A 20,057-nucleotide genomic window follows, 5' to 3' on the forward strand; every position below is an offset into this window, starting at 1 on the left:
GGGAGGCTGAAGCAGGAGAATCGCTTGAACCCGGGAGGTGGTGGTTGCAGTGAGCCGAGACCGCGCCACTGCACTCCAGCCTGGCGACAGAGCGGGAATCCATCTCAAAAGAAAAAAAAATAAAAAGAGTAAAGAGTACTGGCATAAGACACTACTAGCACAAGACTCACTTTATCAGCATTATTTCACTCAAACACTTTAGTGTAGAAATTTTAAATAAAGCATGATCCATCTTTTCTTATGGGAAAAAATAAGAAAAAATGGTAATATAATAAACACATTAACACTATCTCACAGTATCTTGTTAATGCATTTATTTACTAGTTTACCTCTCTCAACTACACACGATAAAATAAGAAACAAGAACTGTATTTTTCTTGTTCACAGCTGTATACTCAGAGAGTCAGTTTCTGCCTGGCACTGAATGAATTAATTAACCAATGGAGAGAAACTTCACCAAGTAGACTTCATTCAGTACTTTAGGCAGTTAATGTGGTCCAGAGTTTGGCCTAAAACAACTTTAAATTCTTAGAAAAATGAAAGTGGATACAACTCACAGAGACATAAAATTAGCCTTAAGAAATAGAGATACAGGCCGGGCGCAGTGACTAACGCCTATAATCCCAGTACTTTGGGAGGCTGAAGCAGGTGGATCACTTGAGGTCAGGAGTTCGAGACCAGCCTAACCAACACGGTGAAACCTTGTCACTATTAAAAATACAAAAATGAGATGGGTGGATCATCTGAGGTCACGAGTTTGAGACCAGGCTGGCCAACATGGTGAAACCCTGTCTCTACTAAAAATATAAAAACTTAGTCAGGCATGGTGGCGTGTGCCCGTAATCCCAGCTACGCAGGAGGCTGAGGCAGGAAAACTGCTCGAACCCGGGAAGCGGAAGTTGCAGTGAGCCAAGATCATTCCACTGGACTCCAGCCTGGGTGACAGAGCGAAACTCCATCTCAAAAAAAATTAAAAAATTAACAGGGCATGGTGGCACGCGCCTGTAGCTCCAGCTACTCAGCAGGCTGAGGCACAAGAATCGCTTAAACCCTGGAGGCAGAGATTGCAGTGAGCCGAGACTGTGCCACTGCACTCCAGCCTGGGCAAGAGTGAGACTCCGTCTCAAAAAAAAAAAAAAAAGAAAGAAAGAAATAGAAATACAAAACAACGAAGATCAGTCAAGTGCAGAGGTCGCACCAGTAAGTCCCAGCTAACTACTCAGGAGGCTGAGGTGAGAGGATCACTTGAGCCCAGGGAGTTCAAGAGCGGCCTGGCCAACAGAGGCCCCATCAATTTAAAAGAAAAAAAAGAAAAGCTGTTGTAAGCTAAAGAGAGAAAAGAAAAAAAAAAAAAGAGTCAAATTTTCTAATTTATAGTAAGAAATAACTTTTCTAAGAATGAGAATATTCATCAATTTTTCTCATTCAAACTGTATATTTATGATTTATATGCTTCTATGTATACTGTACATCAATCAAACATTTTCTCTATACACACACACAAAAAATAGCCAGGCATGGTGGCACATGCCTGTAGTCCCAACTACTAGGGAAACTGAGGCAGAAGAAACACTTGAGCCCAGGGGTTCAAAGTCAGTGTGCTATGATTGTGCCATTATACTCCAGCCTAGGTGACAGAGCGAGACTCTGTCTCTTAAAAAAACCCAGCACTTTGGGAGGCCAAGGCAGGAGGATCAATTGAGCACAGGAGTTCAAAACCAGCCTGGCAACACAAAAAGACCTCATCTCTGCTAAACATAAAAAAATTTAGCTGGGGATGGTGGTACACACCTGTATTCCCAGCTACGGTGAGAGGATTGCCTAAGCCCAGGAGACTGAGGCTGCAGTGAGCAGTGATCACACTACCATCACACTCCAACCAGGGAGACGTAGCAAAACTCTGCCTCAAAATAAATTAAAAAAAAAAAAAAAAAAAAATTGAGTTGTAGAACCAGACTACTGGGTTGAAATCCCAGCTTGCCTACTTACTAACCATGCAACCATGAGACAAGTTAGTTAATCTCTCTGTGCCTCAATTTCCTCACAGTAAAATCAGAGTAACAGTAGTACATGTAGTAGGACTGTTTTTTGTTGTTGAGCGAGCGAGATGGAGTCTCGCTCTATCACTCAGGCTGGAGTGTGGTAGTGCAATCTCGGTGCACTGCAACCTCCGCCTCCCGGGTTCAAACGTTTCGGCCTCCCAAAGTGCTGGGATTACAGGTGTGAGCCACTGCAACCAGCCATAGGACTGTTTTAACATTCTATTTGGAAATTTTTTTGGCTTATAGAAAAGTTATAAAAATAGTACAGAGAATTTCAGTACACCTTTTACCTGGCTTCCTGTAAGATAAAATCTTTCTTTTTTTTTTTTCTGAGATGGAGTCTTGCTGTCACCCAGGCTGGAGTGCAGTGGTGCAATCTCGGCTCACTGCATGGAGTGCAGTGGTGCAATCTCGGCTCGGTGCAATCTCGGCTCACTGCAATCTCCACCTCCCGGGTTCAAGCAATTCTCCTGCCTCAGCCTCCCGAGTAGCTGGGACTACAGGCGCCCACAAGTATGCCCAGCTATTTTTTGCATTTTTAGTAGAGACCATGTTGGCCAGGCTGGTCTCAAACTCCTGACCCTGTGATCGGCCTGCCTCGGCCTCCCAAAGTGCCGGGAATTACAGCTGTGAGACACCATGCCTGGCCAGCCTCTAAGATAAAATCTTACATAACCACAGCACAATTATCAAAACTAAGAAATTAACAGTGATAAAATGTTATTAACTAAACTATGTAACTTATTTAGAATTTCACCCGTTTTTCTACCAATGCCCTTTTTCTGTTCCAAGACGTCATCCAGGATCCCACATTGCATTTAGTTGTCATGTCTCCTTGGTCTCCTCTGATTTGTGAGATTTTTGCCATTTTCCCTTGTTTTCATGACATGGACACTTTCAAATAATACTGGTCAGTTGTTTCATGTAATGTTCCTCAATTTGGATTTGTCTGATGTTTTCTCATGATTAGACAGAGGCCATGCATTCTTGGCAAAACTACCACAGAACTGATGTGCTTTTCTCAGTGCATTATAACAGAGGATACATAATGGCTCATTATCTTACTCCTAACGACGTTAACCTTAATCACTTGGTTATTGGTGGTGTCTACAGTGTTTCTTCACCCTAAAGTTAATGTTTTTCCCTTTGTAAATAATAACTATTGGGGAAGATACTTTGAGACGATGCAAACATTGTGTTCTCAAACTTTTGCCCACCAATTTTAAAATTCATCAAAGGGATCTTACCTGCAGCAGTTATTACTGTGGTATTCTAATGGTGATTTTTAAATTTACCTCATTCTGTCTGTATTTGTTAATTGGAATTCTTTTAAAGGAAGAGCTGTCACTTCTTTATATTATGAACTCATGGATATTTTAATTCTCTAATATAGAGATCCTGAAATATTAAGCTCAAAAACACGTAAAGGAATGAACAGTATCCCAAAAATAAAGGCCTCTATGAGCAATTATATACATAAATGTCAAGTATATTTCAATAAGGAGGTCAGCCTAGGTGACAGAGTGAGACCTTGTCTCTAAAAAATAAATAGATACATAAAATAACCCACTTTGGTACAGACGTTGGGAATGCTATATAGATGAAAAAAGATTAAGATACGAGTTAATAATTATTAAAGCTGTGTAACAGCTAACGGGCTCCTGATGCTAGTCTCTTTTTTACACGTTTAAATTTTTCCATAATGAAGAGTCAAAAAATATTCTAAGGACCCGAAAACACAGTATTTAGTTAAATCACAAGTCCACTTTTCAAATATGCCATTTACACCTGTTGTCTATTTCTGAATCCTCCTTCATCCCCCCAAAATTCTACCAAAACTAACTTTACAGAATTATGGATTAGGCTGGGCGTGGTGGCTCACACCTGTAATTCCAACACTTTGGAAGGCCGAGGTGGGCAGATCAATTGAGGTCAGGAGTTCGAGACCAGCCTGGCCAATATGATGACACCCCGTCTCTACTAAAAATAAAAAAATTAACCAGGCGTGGCAGCACACGCCTGTAATCCTAACTACTTGGGAGACTGAGGCACGAGAATCTCTTGAACTCAGAAGGCAAAGCTTGCAGTGAGCCGAGATCGCGACACTGCACTCCAGCCTGGACAACAGACAAAGACTCTATCTTAAAAAAAGAAAAAAAAGAAATGTGGTATATATCTACCATGGAATACTACTCAGCCATAAAAAGGAATGAAGTAATGGCATTTGCAGCGAGTTGGAGACCATTATTCTAAGTGAAGTAACTCAGGAATGGAAAACCAAACATCGTGTGTTCTCATTTATATAAGCGGGAGCTAAGCTATGAGAACACAAAGGCAAAACAATGACATAATGGACTTTGGGGACTCACGGGGAAGTGGGAGAGGGATAAAAGACTACATACACACTGGGTAGAGTGTACACTGCTCGGGTGATGGGTGCACCAAAATCTCATAAATCACCACTAAAGAACTCTTCCATGCAACCAAACACCTACCACCTGTTCCCCGAACACTACTGAAAAATAAAAGGCAGAGACATGTTCTGTACAGTATACAACTTAATGACAATTTAAGAAACCAAACTAGGCTGGGCTCAGTGGCTCACTGACTGTAATCTCAGCCTTTTGGGAGGCTGAGGCCAGAGGATCGCTCGAGGCCAGAGCATTGCTCAAGGCCAGGAGTTTGAGACCACTCTGGTCAACAAAGCAAGATCTATCTCTATGAAAAAACTTAAAAATTAGCCAGGTGTGGTGGTATGTGCCTATAGTCCTAGCTACTCGGGAGGCTAAGCCAGGAAGACTGCTTAAGCCCAGGAGTTTGAGGGTGCAGTGAGCTATGACCACACCACTACACTCCAGCCTGGGTAACAGAGCAAGACCCTGACTGTAAGAAAAAAACAAACTGGCAGGGTGTGGTGTCATATGCCTGTAGTCCCAGCTACTTGGGAGGCTGAGGCAGGAGAATCACTTGAGCTCAGGAGTTCAAGGCCAGCCTGGGCAACATAGCGAGATCTTATCTCTAATTACAACATTTTTAACACAAATTTTAAAAAACAATTTTTTTAAAAATCTGCCTTATAATAACAGGTAAAGATGAGTGTTAGAAGTAAGTGAGAGATACGAAGGTAGAAGTCAGACCATGAAAGGCTTTAACTTAGACAAGAGAGTTTGGATTTCATCTCAAAAGTAAAGTTTGTTGGGATGTTTTGGCAAGGTTTAGTCAATCTCACAATGGACAGGATAAAAAGCAGGTTTATTTAGTACTTATTAATTTTAAAAATCATAAAATATTTGTCCTTTTGTGATTGCCTTATTTCACTTAGCATAATGTCCTCAAAGTTCATCCACGTTGTAGCATGTGACAGTCACACTCTGTTGCCCAGGCTGGAGTGCAGTGGCATGATGTCAGCTCACTGCAACCTCCACCTCCCAGGTTCAAGGTTCAAGCAATTCTCGTGCCTCAGTCTCCAGGGTAGCTGGGATTATAGGCATGTGCCACTGCACCCAGCAAATTTTTGTATTTTTAGTACAGGCAGGGTTTCTCCATGTTGGCCAAGCTGGTCTTGAACTCCTGGCCTCAAGTGATCCTCATGCCTTGGCCTCCCAAACTGTTGGGATTACAGGCATGAGCCCCCACACCAGCCCAAGACTTCCTTCCTTTTTAAGGCTAATATTCCATTGTATGCATGTGTCACATATTGTTTATTCATTCATCTGTGGATGGATACTTGTTTGCCTCTACCTTTTGGCTACTATGAATAATGCTACTATGAGTATGGGGTAAATAAGTTGGTTTTAATTTTATAAAATATACTTTTTTTTCTGAGGCAGGGTCTTGCTCTGTCTCCCAGGCTAGAGTGAGGTGACACAATCAAGACTCACAGTAGCCTCAACCTCCTATGCTCAAGCCAGCTTCCCAAGTAGCTGGGACTACAGGCATGTGCCACCACACCTCGTTAATTTTTTAAATTTTTTTTAAAGATAGGGTCTCACTATGTTGCCCAGGCTGGTCTTGAACTCCTGGCCTCAAGCAATCCTCCCGCCTTAGTGTCCCAAAGTGCTGGGATTACAGGTGTGAGTCACCATGCCCCCAGGCCAAAATGTACTTTTAAAAAAGAAGAGAGTCAGGCTCAGTGGCCTGAGTCTATAGTCCCAGCTACTCAGGAGGCTAAGGCAGGAGGATCACTTGAGCCCAGGAGTTCAGGGCTGTAGTATGCTATAATCATGCCTGTGAATGGACTGCTCTCCAGCCTGGGCAACACAGAGAGACCCTGTCTCAAAAAACAAACCAATCAACCAACCCTAAGCAAGTATTAAGTGTTTGTCTCAGAAAATCTGAATCATCCAAGTTAGAAGGTAGAAAGCAAATGGAAAAGTAGTAACTGACCTAACAGACTCAATAATGATCAACTTTAAACCGACAATGAAAAGCTGAGAAAGCTGATTTGGATCACAGAACCCCCACTGACTTAGGAATTGTCTGGGCCAAGTACATCTAGAAATAAAGGTGAAGATGGAGCTAAAAACAGAAGGAAGGGATGAAAGCCTATTTAACAAGTAGATTAACACTCTCTTCTATTTCCTCTTCTGTTCAACACAGCTGAAAATTAGAAGATAATGCTGCTGAGAAAGAAAAACAGGGTTTCTGTACTAGGGATTACAAGGTACAGCTGAGGGATAGGGTACAAAAATATTAAAAGCAATTAGACTAAATGCATTTACTGTGTTGTGACTTCAAACCCTCTCTCCATTCACCTCTAAGAACACTGACAACCAAGATTCTCTCCAGCAGTACACTGAGTAATTCTTCTTCAGGGAATCTGACCAGCAAAAAGACTTAAAGACCTAACATCAGAGACTCCCAAAAAGGAACTCAGCAAGATCATTCTGCAGTAAATACCCACAAACCCACACAAGAGCTTAAAAAAAAAAAACACAACTGTCAGTGCTCAACTCTTAAATAGAAGCAAATAGCCAAGAAACACTAGTTTTTTGAGGACCACAAACAGGAAATAGAGAAACTAAAACAAGCAGAGATGAAAAACAATTTACAAAAACTAAATATGCAGGAAGAAAAAAGTCATGTATCTTATTAACATCTTCAAAATGACAAGAAAAGGTAAAAATGGGGAATTGAAAAGACGCTACAGAAGACTGGGTGTGGTGACTCCCATCTGTAATCCCAGCACTTTGGGAGGCCAAGGGGGCAGATCACTGAAGGTCAGGAGTTTGAGACCAGTCTGACAAACAAAGTGAAATCACGTCTCTACTAAAAATATAAAAATTAGCCAGGCATGGTGGCGGATGCCTGTAATCTCAGCTACTCAGGAGACTGAGGTATGAGAATCATTTGAACCAGGGAGGCAGAGGTTGCAGTAAGCAAAGATTGCACCATTGCACTCCAGCCGGGGTGACAGGGCAAGATTCTCTCTCAAAAAAACAAAAAACAGATGCTACAGAAAAGGAACATTCAGAAGATGAACAAAAACACTCTTTGAAATTAAAATGATAAGAACTGGCACGGTGGCTCACGCCTGTAATCTTAGCACTCTGGGAGGCCGAGGCCGGGCAGATTGCATGAGCTCAGGAATTCGAGACGAGCCTGGGCAACATGGCGAAACGCCATCTCTACCAAAAATACAAAAAATAGCCGGGCTTGGTAGTGCATGCTTGTGGTTCCAGCTACTCAAGAGGCTGAGGTGGGAGGAACACTTGAGCCTGGAAGGCACAGGTTGCAGTGAGCTGAGATTGCACCACTGCACTCAAGCCTGGGTGACAGAGTAAGACTCCAGCTCAAAAAAAAAAAAAAAGAAAAAAGAAAAAAAATTAAAATGATAGCAGAAAAAAATAATAGAATGGAAGAAAGCTGAGAAAAATGTTATGAGAATTAAAACAGAAGCATAATGAAATGGAAGAGACCAGATGAAATAAAATCAGGAAGTCTAATAAAAAGTCCAAGCCAGGTGAGGTGGTGCATGCCTGTAATTCCAGAGTCAGGAGCTTGAGGCGGGAGAATCACTTGAGGCCAGGAGTTAGAAAGCAGCCTGGCAACACAGCAAGACCTCGTTTGCTAAAAAAAAAAAAAATTTTTTTAATCAGCCAAGCGCAATGGCGAATGCCTCTAATCCCAACAGCTCCAGAGGCTGAGGTGGGAGGATCACTTGAGCCCAGGAGCTCGTGGCTGCAGTGAGCTATAATGGCACCCCTGTACTACAGCCTGGGTGAGAGAGCAAGGAGCTCAATACTGACCTGGCCAACATGGCCACTCACTGCAGCCTCCGCCTCCTGGGTTCAAGTGACTCTCCTACCTCAGCCTCCTGAGTAGATGGGATTACAGATGCATGCCATCATGCCCAGCTAATTTTTTTGTATTTTAGTAGAGACAGGGTTTCACCATGTTGGCCAGGCTAGTCTCCAACTCCAGACCTCGCCAGGCGCGGTGGCTCTTGCCTGCAATCCCAGCACTTTGGGAGGCCGAGTCAGGCGGATCACGAGGTCAGGAGATCGAGACCATCCTGGCTAACACAGTGAAACCCTGTCTCTAATAAAAGTACAAAAAATTAGCCGGGCATGGTGGCGGGCACCTGTAGTCCCAGCTACTCCGGAGGCTGAGGCAGGAGAATGGCGTGAACCCGGGAGGCGGAGCTTGCAGTGAGCCAAGATTGCACCACTGCACTCCAGCCTGGGCGACTGAGCGAGACTTCGTCTCAAAACAAAACAAAACAAACAAACAAACAAAAACCCCAGACCTCAAGTGATCTGCCCACCTAGGCCTCCCAAAGTGCTGGGATTACAGGCGTGAGCCACCACGCCCAGCCTTAGCTCTACTTTTAAAAGCAGCTGTACTCATCATGCTATATTGTATTAGGTATTGTGTATTTCTTCCCTGATAAAATGTAAATTCCTTAAAAGTCAACACTACCAAACCACCTGACACTGTAGCAATTTTCAATAAACATTTATTAAATTAAAACACTTTCTGAGCACTTCTCATGTGCCCAGCACTCTTCTAAATGTTTTGTATTATTTGACTAGTTTAAATGTCACAATAACTCCATGATAGGTCTATTATCTTTATGTTATAGATAAGGAAAAATGGGGCATAAAGACATGTTGAGTAATCTGCCAAAGGTCAGTAGCCACTGCTAAAACATGAAACCTAGACTCTTACTCTCCATCTCTACCAGTCCTCTAGTGCTCTAAATCATTAACTGTATGTATCATTTAGTTTTAAGGCTTCAGAACAAGATATGAAAAACTGGCAACATTATAACAGGAGATACAATTGACTTGATATTACCTAACCCAGCAGTTTACAAAGAGTGGTCCACTGACCCCTTAGGATCTCCCAAGACCCTTGGGGAGGTCCACAAACTCCTGGATGTCAAAGCCATTTTCAAAAGATTAAGATGTTATTTGAATTTTTCACTCTTACTCCTTGAAATGTATTGTGGAGTTTCCCAGTGCCTATATGACGTGTAATATTACAGGATTGAATGCATAAGCAGCTATGCAAATCCGATTGTCCTCTATTAAGTCAGACATTAAAGAGATTTGCAAATATGTAAAACAATGTCACTCTCACTAAATATCTGTTTGGAAAATAGTTCTTTTTCATTTCAGAAATGATGTTAACATGAAGGCTGGGCACGGTGGCTCATGCCTGTAATCCCAGGACTTTGGGAGACCAAGGCAAGCAGGTTACTTGAGGCCAGGAGTTTGAGACCAGCCTGGCCAATATAGCAAAACCCTATCTCTACTAAAAAGTCAAAAAATTAGCCAGGCATGGTGGCGTGTGCCTGTGGTCCCAGCTACTCAGGAGGCTGAGGCATGAGAATCACAAACCCAGGAGGCACTCACTCCATCCTGGGCGACAGAGGGACGCAGTCAAAACAAAAAAAGGTATTAACATGCAATGGGTTTATTATTATTATTATCTTTTTTTTTTTTTTTTGAGACAGAGTTTTGCTCTTGTTGCCCAGGCTGGAGTGCAATGACGTGATCTTGGCTCACTGCAACCTCCGCCTCCCGGGTTCAAGCGATTCTCCTGCCTCAGTCTCGTGAGTAGCTGGGACTACTACTGGGACCGTCCACCACTATGCCAGGCTAATTTCTTTGTATTTTTAGTAGAGACAGGGTTTCACCATATTGGCCAGGTTGGTCTCAAACTTCTGGCCTCAAGTGATCCGCCTGCCTTGGCCTCTCAAAATGCTGGGATTACAAGCATGAGCCACCACGCTCGGCCCTATTATTTTTTAACATATTAAATATTTTGAAATTTTCTTTTTCAGTACAGTAAATGTTGATATATTTATTCATTTATTTTGAGACGGAGCCTCACTCTGTTGCCCAAGCTGGAGCACAGTGGCACGATCTTGGCTCACTGCAACCTCCACCTCCCGAGTTCAAGCAATTCTCCTGCCTCCGCCTCTCGAAGAGCTGGGACTACAGGCACGTACCACCATGCCCGACTAATTTTGTATTTTCAGTAGAAACAGGGTTTCATCATGTTGCCCAGGCTGGTCTTGAACCCCTGACCTCAGGTGATCCACCCACTTCGGCCTCCCAAAGTGCTGGGATTACAGGCGTAAGCCACCGCGCCTGGCCTAAATGTTGATATAAACTACATAAATAAAAGCCAGGCACAGTGGCATGTGCCTACAGTCCCAGCTGCTAGGGAGGCTGAGGCAGAAGAGCTTGAGACAAGGCTGCAGTTGGCCATGATAGCCCCTGTGAACAGTCACTGCATCCAAGAAGCAGGAAGGAAAGGGGAAGAGGAAAGGAGGAAGGAAGGGAGAAAGGGAAAGGAAGGGGAAGGTGGAAAGAGGGAAGGAAGGGAGAAGGGGGAAGTGGAAAGGGGGAAGGAAGGGAGAAGGGGGAAGGAAGAGAAAGAAGAGAAGGAGGAAGAAGAAGAACAAGAGGAGGAGAAGGAAGAGGTGGAGGAGAAAGAAGAGGAGGAGGAAGAAGAGGAGGAGGACGAAGAATAACAATAACAACTACATTAACAGAGCTCTTCAGGATCCTCAAAAATTTGTAAGAGCAGAAAGAGGTCTTGGGGAAAAAAAGTTTAAAAACCACTGATCTAGCCAATATAAAATGTTCAGTACTGGCCAGGTGTGGTGGCTCACACCGGTAATCCCAGCACTTTGGGAGGCTGAGGCCGGAGGATCTCGCCAGCTCAAAAGTTTGAGACCAGCCTGGGCAACATGGTAAAACCCCATCTCTACAAAAAAATATAAAAATTAGCCAGGCGTGGTGGTACATGCCTGTTGTCCCAGCTACTTGGGAGACTGAGGTGGGAGGATCACTTGAGTCTGGGAGATGGAGGGTGCAGTGAGCTGAGATCACACTACTGCACTTCAGCCTGAGTGACAGAGGTAGACCCTGTCTCAAAAGAAAAACAACTGGTCAGTACTGCTAGTCTCTGACAGTAAGACATTTTTTCTTTATCTAACATATTGCAATTTGATCAGCATTGATGGAAAAAAAGAAAAGGCAATATAAAGTGAAAAAAACAGTAGTAGGCTGAGTATGTGCTTCTCTCTGCCATTACATCTCCTAATTTATAATTGGTAACATGTATATACAGTAAAATCTTCTACTGTAAACCACTGAGTGACATTACTAAAACTGCCTCTGCATCTCAAGACAATAGCCAGAGGTAGTAACAAAACAGACTCCTCAAGGAAACGTACAATTGTGTATTTCAACATTCCTTTATTTATTTATTTATTTAGAGACGAAGGAGACGAAGTCTCGCTCCTGAGGCCCAGGCTGGAGTGCAGTGGGGCGATCTCAGTTCACTGCAACCTCCACCTCCTGGGTTGAGCAATTCTCCTGCCTCAGCCTCCTGAGTAGCTGGGATTACAGGCACACGCCACCACGCCCAGCTAGTTTTTGTATTTTTAGTAGAGATGGGATTTCGCCATGTTGGCCAGGCTGGTCTCGAACTCCTGACCTCAGGTGATTTGCCTGCCTCAGCTTCCTAAAGTGCTGGGATTACAGGCGTGAGCCACCACGCCCGGCCAAACATTCCTTTATTAAACCTTAAGAATTTATCCAAGGTTAAGATTGATGTCATTAACTCAGTCTGCTTCATGTACTGACACAATTCATTTTCATTATAGAGCACAGTATCTTAAATATACATATACACACACACATATATATATATATATATATATTTTTTTTTTTTTTTCTTGAGACGGAGTCTCACTCTGTCGCCCAGGCTGGAGTGCAATGGCATAATCTCGGCTCACTGCACCCTCTGCCTCTCAGGTTCAAATGATTCTCCTGCCTCAGCCTCCTGAGTAGGTGGGATTACAGGCCCCCACCTGCCATCATACCTGGATAATTTTTGTATTTTTGTAGAGACCGGGCCATGGGGCGGGGGGGCCGGGGACTCCACCATGTTAGCCAGGCTGGTCTTGAACTGCTGACCTCAGATGATCCACCTATCACAGCCTCCCAAAGTGCTGGGATTACAGGCATGAACCACTGTGCCCAGCCTAGTATTTTAACATTTTTGATAAGCCAAATAAAAACTAATTTCAAAGCACATCATTGGTATAATTTGAATACTTTTCATGTGTTATATTAATAGCAAATAATTTAACCACAACTTTAACAAAGGAAGACTAATTTTGCTCAACTCAAAAAAAAAAGTACAAAATTCAGGTCAGTCCTATTTTTTGAATGAAATAGTTGGGCCTCTAAACGACTGGTTTCTCTACCCCCTTAAGTATCTGATATATTCCTGTATACAATCAAACGATGTAAGTTTTAAGTGTTATTGTTAAACTATCAATTGCATAAGGAAAAAATGTGAACTTCACCATGTCAAAGAGTGTAATATAGGCTACTGGCTTCCGTTACTATTAGATTCAGCCATCGTTCATTCACCCAACATGTCTGAGCAGCTACTATGAGCCTGGCTCTATGCTAGGCAATGGGGATACACTGAACAAAAAAGAATAGTTTTTATCTTCATGGGAGTTGCATTCTTCTGTGAGAAATAAAAACAAACACACAAAAAGTAAGATAATTGTAAATATGGTAAATGCTATTAAGAAAAAACAAGGCTTTGCCATAGATTACAGTCTTTGAAAGCTGTATTGTGGAATTCTAACAGACCTAAAAATAAATAATTCATGAAGAGTTACATCAAAACGACATGGAGTCTACAGACCTCTACTAACGCATAAGAAAACTATAGACACTGACCATGAAAACAGAGATCAATCTTTCATTGTCAAAGCTAATGAATGGCATTACTTGACAATACAGTAACCTCAAAAGATAATTAACTTCACATCCTGAATTGAATGCTGAAACAGAAAAAGGACATTAGGTTAAAACTAAAAATCTAAATAAACTATGGACTTAATAATAACATCAATATTAGTTCATTAATTGTAACAAATGTGTCATACTAATGCAAGATGTTGGTAACAGGGGAAACTAGATGTGTGGGTATATGGGAACTCTGCACTATCTTTTCAATTTTTCTGTAAGTCTAAAACTGTTCTAAAAAATGAAGTCTATTAAAAAAAAATCTAACCAGGCTTCAGTAATGGAGGGGGGAGGGTAGTAGAGGCTTAAACAAGGTACGAAATTAGAAGCCATGAAACTCTCCATTATGCATTAGAACATATACAAATACTCAAGAAATTCAAAGGAAACCTGAAGATACTTAGGAAGTTAAGCACTCCATTCATGCTAAAATCTTTTTAGACAGGGAGATGAATAGGTTTTTTCATGCAAACTAAATAGCTGTGCATCACAACATAAGGAAGGCAATAATATCCTTAGAATGCACAATAAGCACTTTGGATCCTTTTTATCAATAATAACCAATAAACTATATTTTATGTTTGGGAACTATCCGGATATTGACATATGAAAGCTGGACTAGAATCAACTCCATAGGTTCTACCAAGTTACTCACGTAAAGACACAAGTTTATACTTACTTCAGGAAAATATACAAGCAAAAAGGAGGGAGATTATATTTTTCTCCCCAAAAGGGAGGGGAAGATAATCTACATATGAAAGGAGAAAAATGATTTCCCAGTTCCAACTGGAGGCAATTTTGCAAGAGTATTAACCTCTGTGATGGCATACAAATTAGTATAAATAGTTCAAAGTAGTAATAAAAGCTATGAATTTATATCGCTTACATGCCTTCCAGTCAAAACAAATAACTAATGTTTTCTATAACCTCACCTAAAACACCTAGTAGGTACTCAATGTTTGATGACTCAGAACTAATCTCTCAATGTCTGAATTTTAAAGATGGTCATGCAAAGTATGAGAAAAACAAAGGAGGGTAATCATCTCTGAATTGTCGAGTGTCAAGTTTGTATAATACAGCATAAAACTGGAATTACTACAATCGTAGAAACAACCATCACAAAATTAGGATCTAGTATCTAATACAAAAGTACAGTAACAGCAGAACCTGACCAGGTAAATGACATAACAATTTCACTCATCAGATAGTACGGAATATTAAGCATAAAAGAATTATTTAGCCCAAATGGTATTTAAATCTAATTTAGGTAACTAGATGATGAGTCTATTCCTACTCTACTCCATTTTCCAAAGGAAATCCGACAAAACAAAGATGTTGGTTATTCCAAGCCTTCTCTCACATGAATCCTCAATATATCATTGGAAAATACTCAAGAAGATATGAATAATTAACATTTCCCCAGTAATTCCCTTTTGTACCACCATGAGACTCAGACGCTGCTTCATGTTGAAAAGAGAAAAAGGGGAGGTGAGACGAGAAAAATTCCAAGTAAAATGATCATGACATAGCATCTGGCAGAGACTGAAAAATCATCAATATTGCCAAAAGAATTGTCAGTGATGAAAGTCAAGAGAACAAAATGAGGTTTTCCGACAAGCCACAGCCCCATCTAACCTAAGGGGCAAAAATCTCCACTGCCGACGCTACCCCTTTCACCCCCAACACCCCATGCTCAAGTCGTCTCCAATTCAGATGTTTCCTCTATGGCCCAGACTAGTTTCCCACCCACGTGAAAACCATTTAATAATTTTTTCTACGACCACTCCTTCCCACCTTCCACGACATCAGCACTTCTCAGGGCCAAGCCTCTGGGGAAAACAACGCCCAGATTCCACCCTCCTTGGCCAAGGTTGAAGAGGGCCCGCTCTCGGGAGTGGGGCTTCCCTGAGTGGGCCTCACAGAGCTGAGGAACTGGGAAAAGAGCAAGGAATAAGGGTGGGGCTCAAGAAAGGGGGCCGGGGTAGGGGCAATGACCGAGACCGGAGGAAGAAAGGGATGGACAAGACGCTGGGCGGGGTGAAGGCTGGGGAGGGAGGGCAGATCGACCGGAGATGCGGCTGGACTGCGGGGAACGGAGCCGGCGAGTCGAGGATTGAAGAACCCGGGGAACAGAGTAAAAACTCGGCCGACAGATCCAGGCGGAGAACCAGTGGCATCGGGGGGCACATCGGGAAGGGCTGCGGTGGCAACGAGCGCGGACGCGAGGCGGGCAGGGAGCCTCCGCGGACGGAAGGGCCGCACCGGGGGCGGTGCAGGGACGCTGCGGCCAGCTGCCAGGAGTAGGGGAGCCACGCACTCACCGCTTTGCTCCCCCAGGAACACCAGCCTGAATTTCCTCAGCGGATTCCCGAAGTGTCCGCCCGCGGACATGGCGGAACTAGAGGAACTGCCGCCGCCTCAGCCCAGAGACCTCCCGGACCGATGCTGCTCCAGCCGGCTGAGGAAAAAGGCGAGCGGAAGGGCGGGCACCGAGCTCTCTCGGCCCCTGCAAGGCCCGGTGGAGGAGCCCGGCTGGAGGGCAGCAGGACTCTCCACAGACTGGCAGCCGCCGGCGCCTCCCGGCAGAGTAGCCTAACACCGAGCGAGGCCCGCGGCTGGGAAGGGAAGGAGGGCGGTGTCGGCAGGAGCCAGGGGTGTCCTCTGGATTCCCAAAGCTAGGGCCGTTCCCTCCTTCCGCACTCGGCTCCCAGACCTGGGGGAGAGAAGCCGAGGGTGGCGGAGTCGGAACTGCAGGCGTATTCGGGACTTCTCACGCGCAACGCCTCAGCTTCCACGGCTGCCGCCGCCGCAGCCCAACCTACTGAGTGCGCGAGCCTCTGGCGTGGCGCGGGGCGAGCCCGGGCGCGAGCCTGCGGCTCCGCCGGCCGCTGGCGTGCGTGCGTGCGTGCGCGCCACCGCCATCGCCATCGCCTTCCTGGTTTGGACAGCTCTACCGGCTCCTCCCGCACGGCGGAGACGGGGCAGGTTAGGTTTCCACTGGCGTCAAAAGAAGCCAGGAGGAGGCGGGGCAAGCCAGGGATAAGTTACTGGGAGGCTGGAGCCCTACGTCACTTACATAATGAGCCAATCGGAAGGGGCTGAGGGCGAGCGCACACGCGAGTGAGGTGGCGCGGTGAGAGCGCGCGCAGCCCTCGAGCAGTGGAAAGCGGAGCACTGTGGCGGCCATACGAAGTGTGGCGCTTCTCAGCCTGAGGGGAGGGGAGGGGAAGGAAAGAAAGGGGAGGGGGAGAAGGGTGGGGCGGAGGCGGGGCCGGGACAAAGGTGGAATATGATCCCCCAAAAAGTGTGGGTGGGGTCCTATAGCCTTAAAATTTGTAATAGGAGCCTCTTTCCTGAGCCCTCAGCCGTGCCTCACAGTCTTCAGATCCGTTCTTCACCAGTGCACACACCCTACCTTCTCCATCCTCTCATCATAATTCCTCACAGCTATCTTACTAAATAACATTCTCTTCCATTGCTCCCAGGAATTTTATAACTGTCAGAATCATGGCCTCCCAATTTTGCAGATGAGGAAACTGAAGCCTAGAGGGAGTAAATGACTTGCAAAATCCATAAAGCGGGCTGGGCGCGGTGGCCCACGGCTGTAATCCCAGCACTTTGGGAGGTGGAGGCGAGTGGATCACGAGGTCAAGAGATCCAGACCATCCTGGCCAACATGGTGAAACCCTGTCTCTACTAAAAATGCAAAAATTAGCTGGGCGTGGTGGCGCGCGCCTGTAGTCCCAGCTACTCGGGAGGCTGAGGCAGGAGAATCGCTTGAACCCGGGAGGCAGAGGTTGCAGTGAGCCAAGATCACACCACTGCACTCCAGCCTGGCGACAGAGCGAGACTCCATCACAACAACAACAACAACAACAAAAGCCGGGCGTGGTGGCTCATCCCTGTAATCCCAGCACTTTGAAAGGCTGAGTTGGGTGGATCACCTGACGTCAGGAGTTCCAGACCAGCCTTGGCCAACATGATGAAACCCCATCTCTACTAAAAATACAAAAAATTAACGTGGTGTGGTGGCGGGTGCCTGTAATCCCAGCTACTTGGGAGGCTGAGGCCGGAGAATCGCTTGAACCCGGGAGGCTGAGGTTGCAGTGAGCCAAGGTCACACCATTGCACTCCAGTCTGGGCAACAAGAGCGAGACTCTGTCTCAAAAAAAAAAAAAAAAATCCATAAAGCGGCTGGGCGTGGTGGCTCATGTCTGTAATCCCAGCACTTTGGGAGGCCGAGGCGGTAGAATGGCTTGAGCCCAGGAGTTCGAGACCAGGCTGGGCAACAAAGCAAGACACTATCTCTACAAAAAATAAAATAATTAGCCGAATGTCGTGGTGTGCTCCTGTAGTTCCAGCTACTCAGGAGCCTGAACCAGAAGGATTGCTTGATTCCAGGAGTTGGAGGCTGAAGTATGGCACCACTGCACTGAAATCTGGGCGACAGAACAAGTCCCTGTCTTAAAAAAAAAAAAAAAAACTTTTCTAAGTGAATAATAAAAAATGTCCTTACATTTGTGTATAGTATCTTGTATCATTCACAAAAACATTTATGTACATTTTCTCATTATTGGGGAGTTATTTGCTTAGCTATAGAAATGACAGGATCGAAAAAGTGCCTTCTCAGGCCCAGGGATGAATTGCTGACCTAGAATAAATTACAGGGAAGAACCACAGTTCTTAAAATATCATCTATTCTGGCCTATCAGGACAACAGCTATATCCTCAAACCATCTCTATCAAAATTTACTTCCTTCTGGTTCCTCTCCCAGTCATGTGCGGGTAGAACATGCATCTAAAATAAAATGGTAAAAACCTGGCTTGTAGCATGGACATTTGATTTTACAGGTAGTCTGTCAGGTCTAATAGGGTCCTCTCCACATTAATCCAGAACCCTGGCATATACAAAGAGCAGCTTAAACCAAGAAACTTAAAAGATTATGCAAACAAAAGTGAGTAGCTATTTTCTTTCTGATGGGTACCAAGTTTTCATTATGCTTCCTGAAATAGACTTTAAAGTAACATCTGAGGATTGGAACTATAATTACTTTGTACTTCCTACAGAACTTTATGAATCAGTCCTCCCTGCTGCTTTGGTCTCTGTAGTCACCTAGACAGGTGGTACTATTCCCTGTCATTTTGAAGGCCTTATGGTCTAGTCCACCTCTTACCTAAAATGTTTTAATGTTTTAAGCTTTCATTTTGCATTGACACATACACAGCCTCGTTATCCTCTGAAGCTGTCTTCGTATTTACCAAGTACTCTGTGTAAGTTTTGTCTTCAGAGACTTTATGGCCTAAACATTGCATATTAAGTGCTGTAGGCTATAGCAAATGGAAAAATTACTCAGGAGAAAGAGGAATTAGAGAGGCCCTTTTCAAGAGTATTTTCACCAACATTTTCACTTTCATGATTTCCTACACTCACTTCTCTTTACCGCAAACACTCTTCCCCTCCCTTCCCCACTCTTGCTATTTAATTGTATGGGACGCACATTGACTTTTTAGTACCAAAGTTGTCACACAATGTTATTTTCTAGAGGCTAAGCGATAGTGGTGTAAAAGTTTTCTTTTGGTGTGTGCTTGCTGTAGGAGGTAATTTCTCATACTTGAACAATGTGACAGGCATCAAATCATGTGAGGCGTCCCAAACCTTAACCTCCTTCTGTTTTCTGAACAGCCCTTGCTGTGAGCTTTAGCAAGATGAAGACCTCTATGTGGTTAAAAGGGTGGATTCTTTTTCTTTCCTTGGTTTTTACTACTTCTGGGCTATTGTCAGGTAGGTGAGAAACTTGGCTTTATGGTGGTTTGATTGCGTAACTGCCAAGGGATGGGGTTTCTAGTCTGGTATTATTGACCGGATCATCTGTTGCTAATATCCAAGGCCAGAGGGTCTCAATCTGACCAGGTAACTGGTTAATGTCTTTGGAAAACAGTGTTTTTTTCAAGTTCATCACTCTATTTGGTTTATGCCTTCCTGAATTCTTTTGAACGATCTTCTTAGCCCATCTCCTTTCCTTGGTTTTCCATTTTAATGCTCTGATCAAACTTCTACTTTAAATCTTCCTCCCTTTGACACCAAACGTCTGACTGTTCCTCTAAGGCTGTCACAATATTTTGTGATCTGGTGAAGTGTGAGTGATCTCTCTCAGGTAGCTAAAGAAACTCTAGCTAAAGAGAGAACTCAGGTGCCATCAGCATGTTTTCAACCCTTTCTTTGAACCTGGAGAATTATTTTTTTGGGAGGCTGCCATGGACTAATTGGAGGATTTATTAATTAATTGCTTTTTTCACTCTCACACTCATTCAGAAAATACTTGAGTACTCGTGACATGTCAGGTACCATGCTCAGTGCTTGGAATTCAAAAGGGTGTGGCTCCTGTCTTAGGGGAGTTTGCAGTCTAGTAGGGGAGACAGACTTAATTGAATCGTCCATATGTAAACTGCTAAGGATCAGAGTACAGGGAAATGTGGACACTTCAACAGGAGGCTTGACTCACTCTGGAAGGACCATTCTCCTTGGGAAATGATGAGTTAAGATCTTCAGCAAAAGTGGGAGTTGAGTTGGTTGACGTGCAGGGGAGTGGATGGGAGGCAAGTGCCAGGCAGTGGGAACAGAAGGTACAGGAGCCCTGAGTTGGGGATGTATGTGAGGTGGTGCAAGATAAAAAGTATGGTGGGATCATGGAGAGAAAGGGGAGCTGCCATGAGATGAGACTTG

General features: G+C 44.0%; 1 protein-coding gene across 5 annotated transcripts in view; it reads right to left on the reverse strand.

Moving 5' to 3' along the window:
* LOC116468830 (rho guanine nucleotide exchange factor 2-like) overlaps positions 1-16,181 on the reverse strand; it is a 60,260-nt gene extending 44,079 nt beyond the window's left edge. For all 5 annotated transcript variants that reach the window (XM_058438746.1, XM_058438745.1, XM_058438748.1 and 2 more), the window contains exon 1: positions 15,655-16,181. In XM_058438746.1, coding sequence (XP_058294729.1) covers positions 15,655-15,724 — 70 coding nt within the window. In that variant the 5' untranslated portion in view covers positions 15,725-16,181. The remainder of the gene's footprint in view (positions 1-15,654) is intronic.
* Positions 16,182-20,057: the final 3,876 nt, after the last annotated feature.

Source organism: Hylobates moloch, unplaced genomic scaffold, assembly GCF_009828535.3.
Source record: "Hylobates moloch isolate HMO894 unplaced genomic scaffold, HMol_V3 SCAFFOLD_5, whole genome shotgun sequence".
NCBI classification, from domain to species: domain Eukaryota; kingdom Metazoa; phylum Chordata; class Mammalia; order Primates; family Hylobatidae; genus Hylobates; species Hylobates moloch.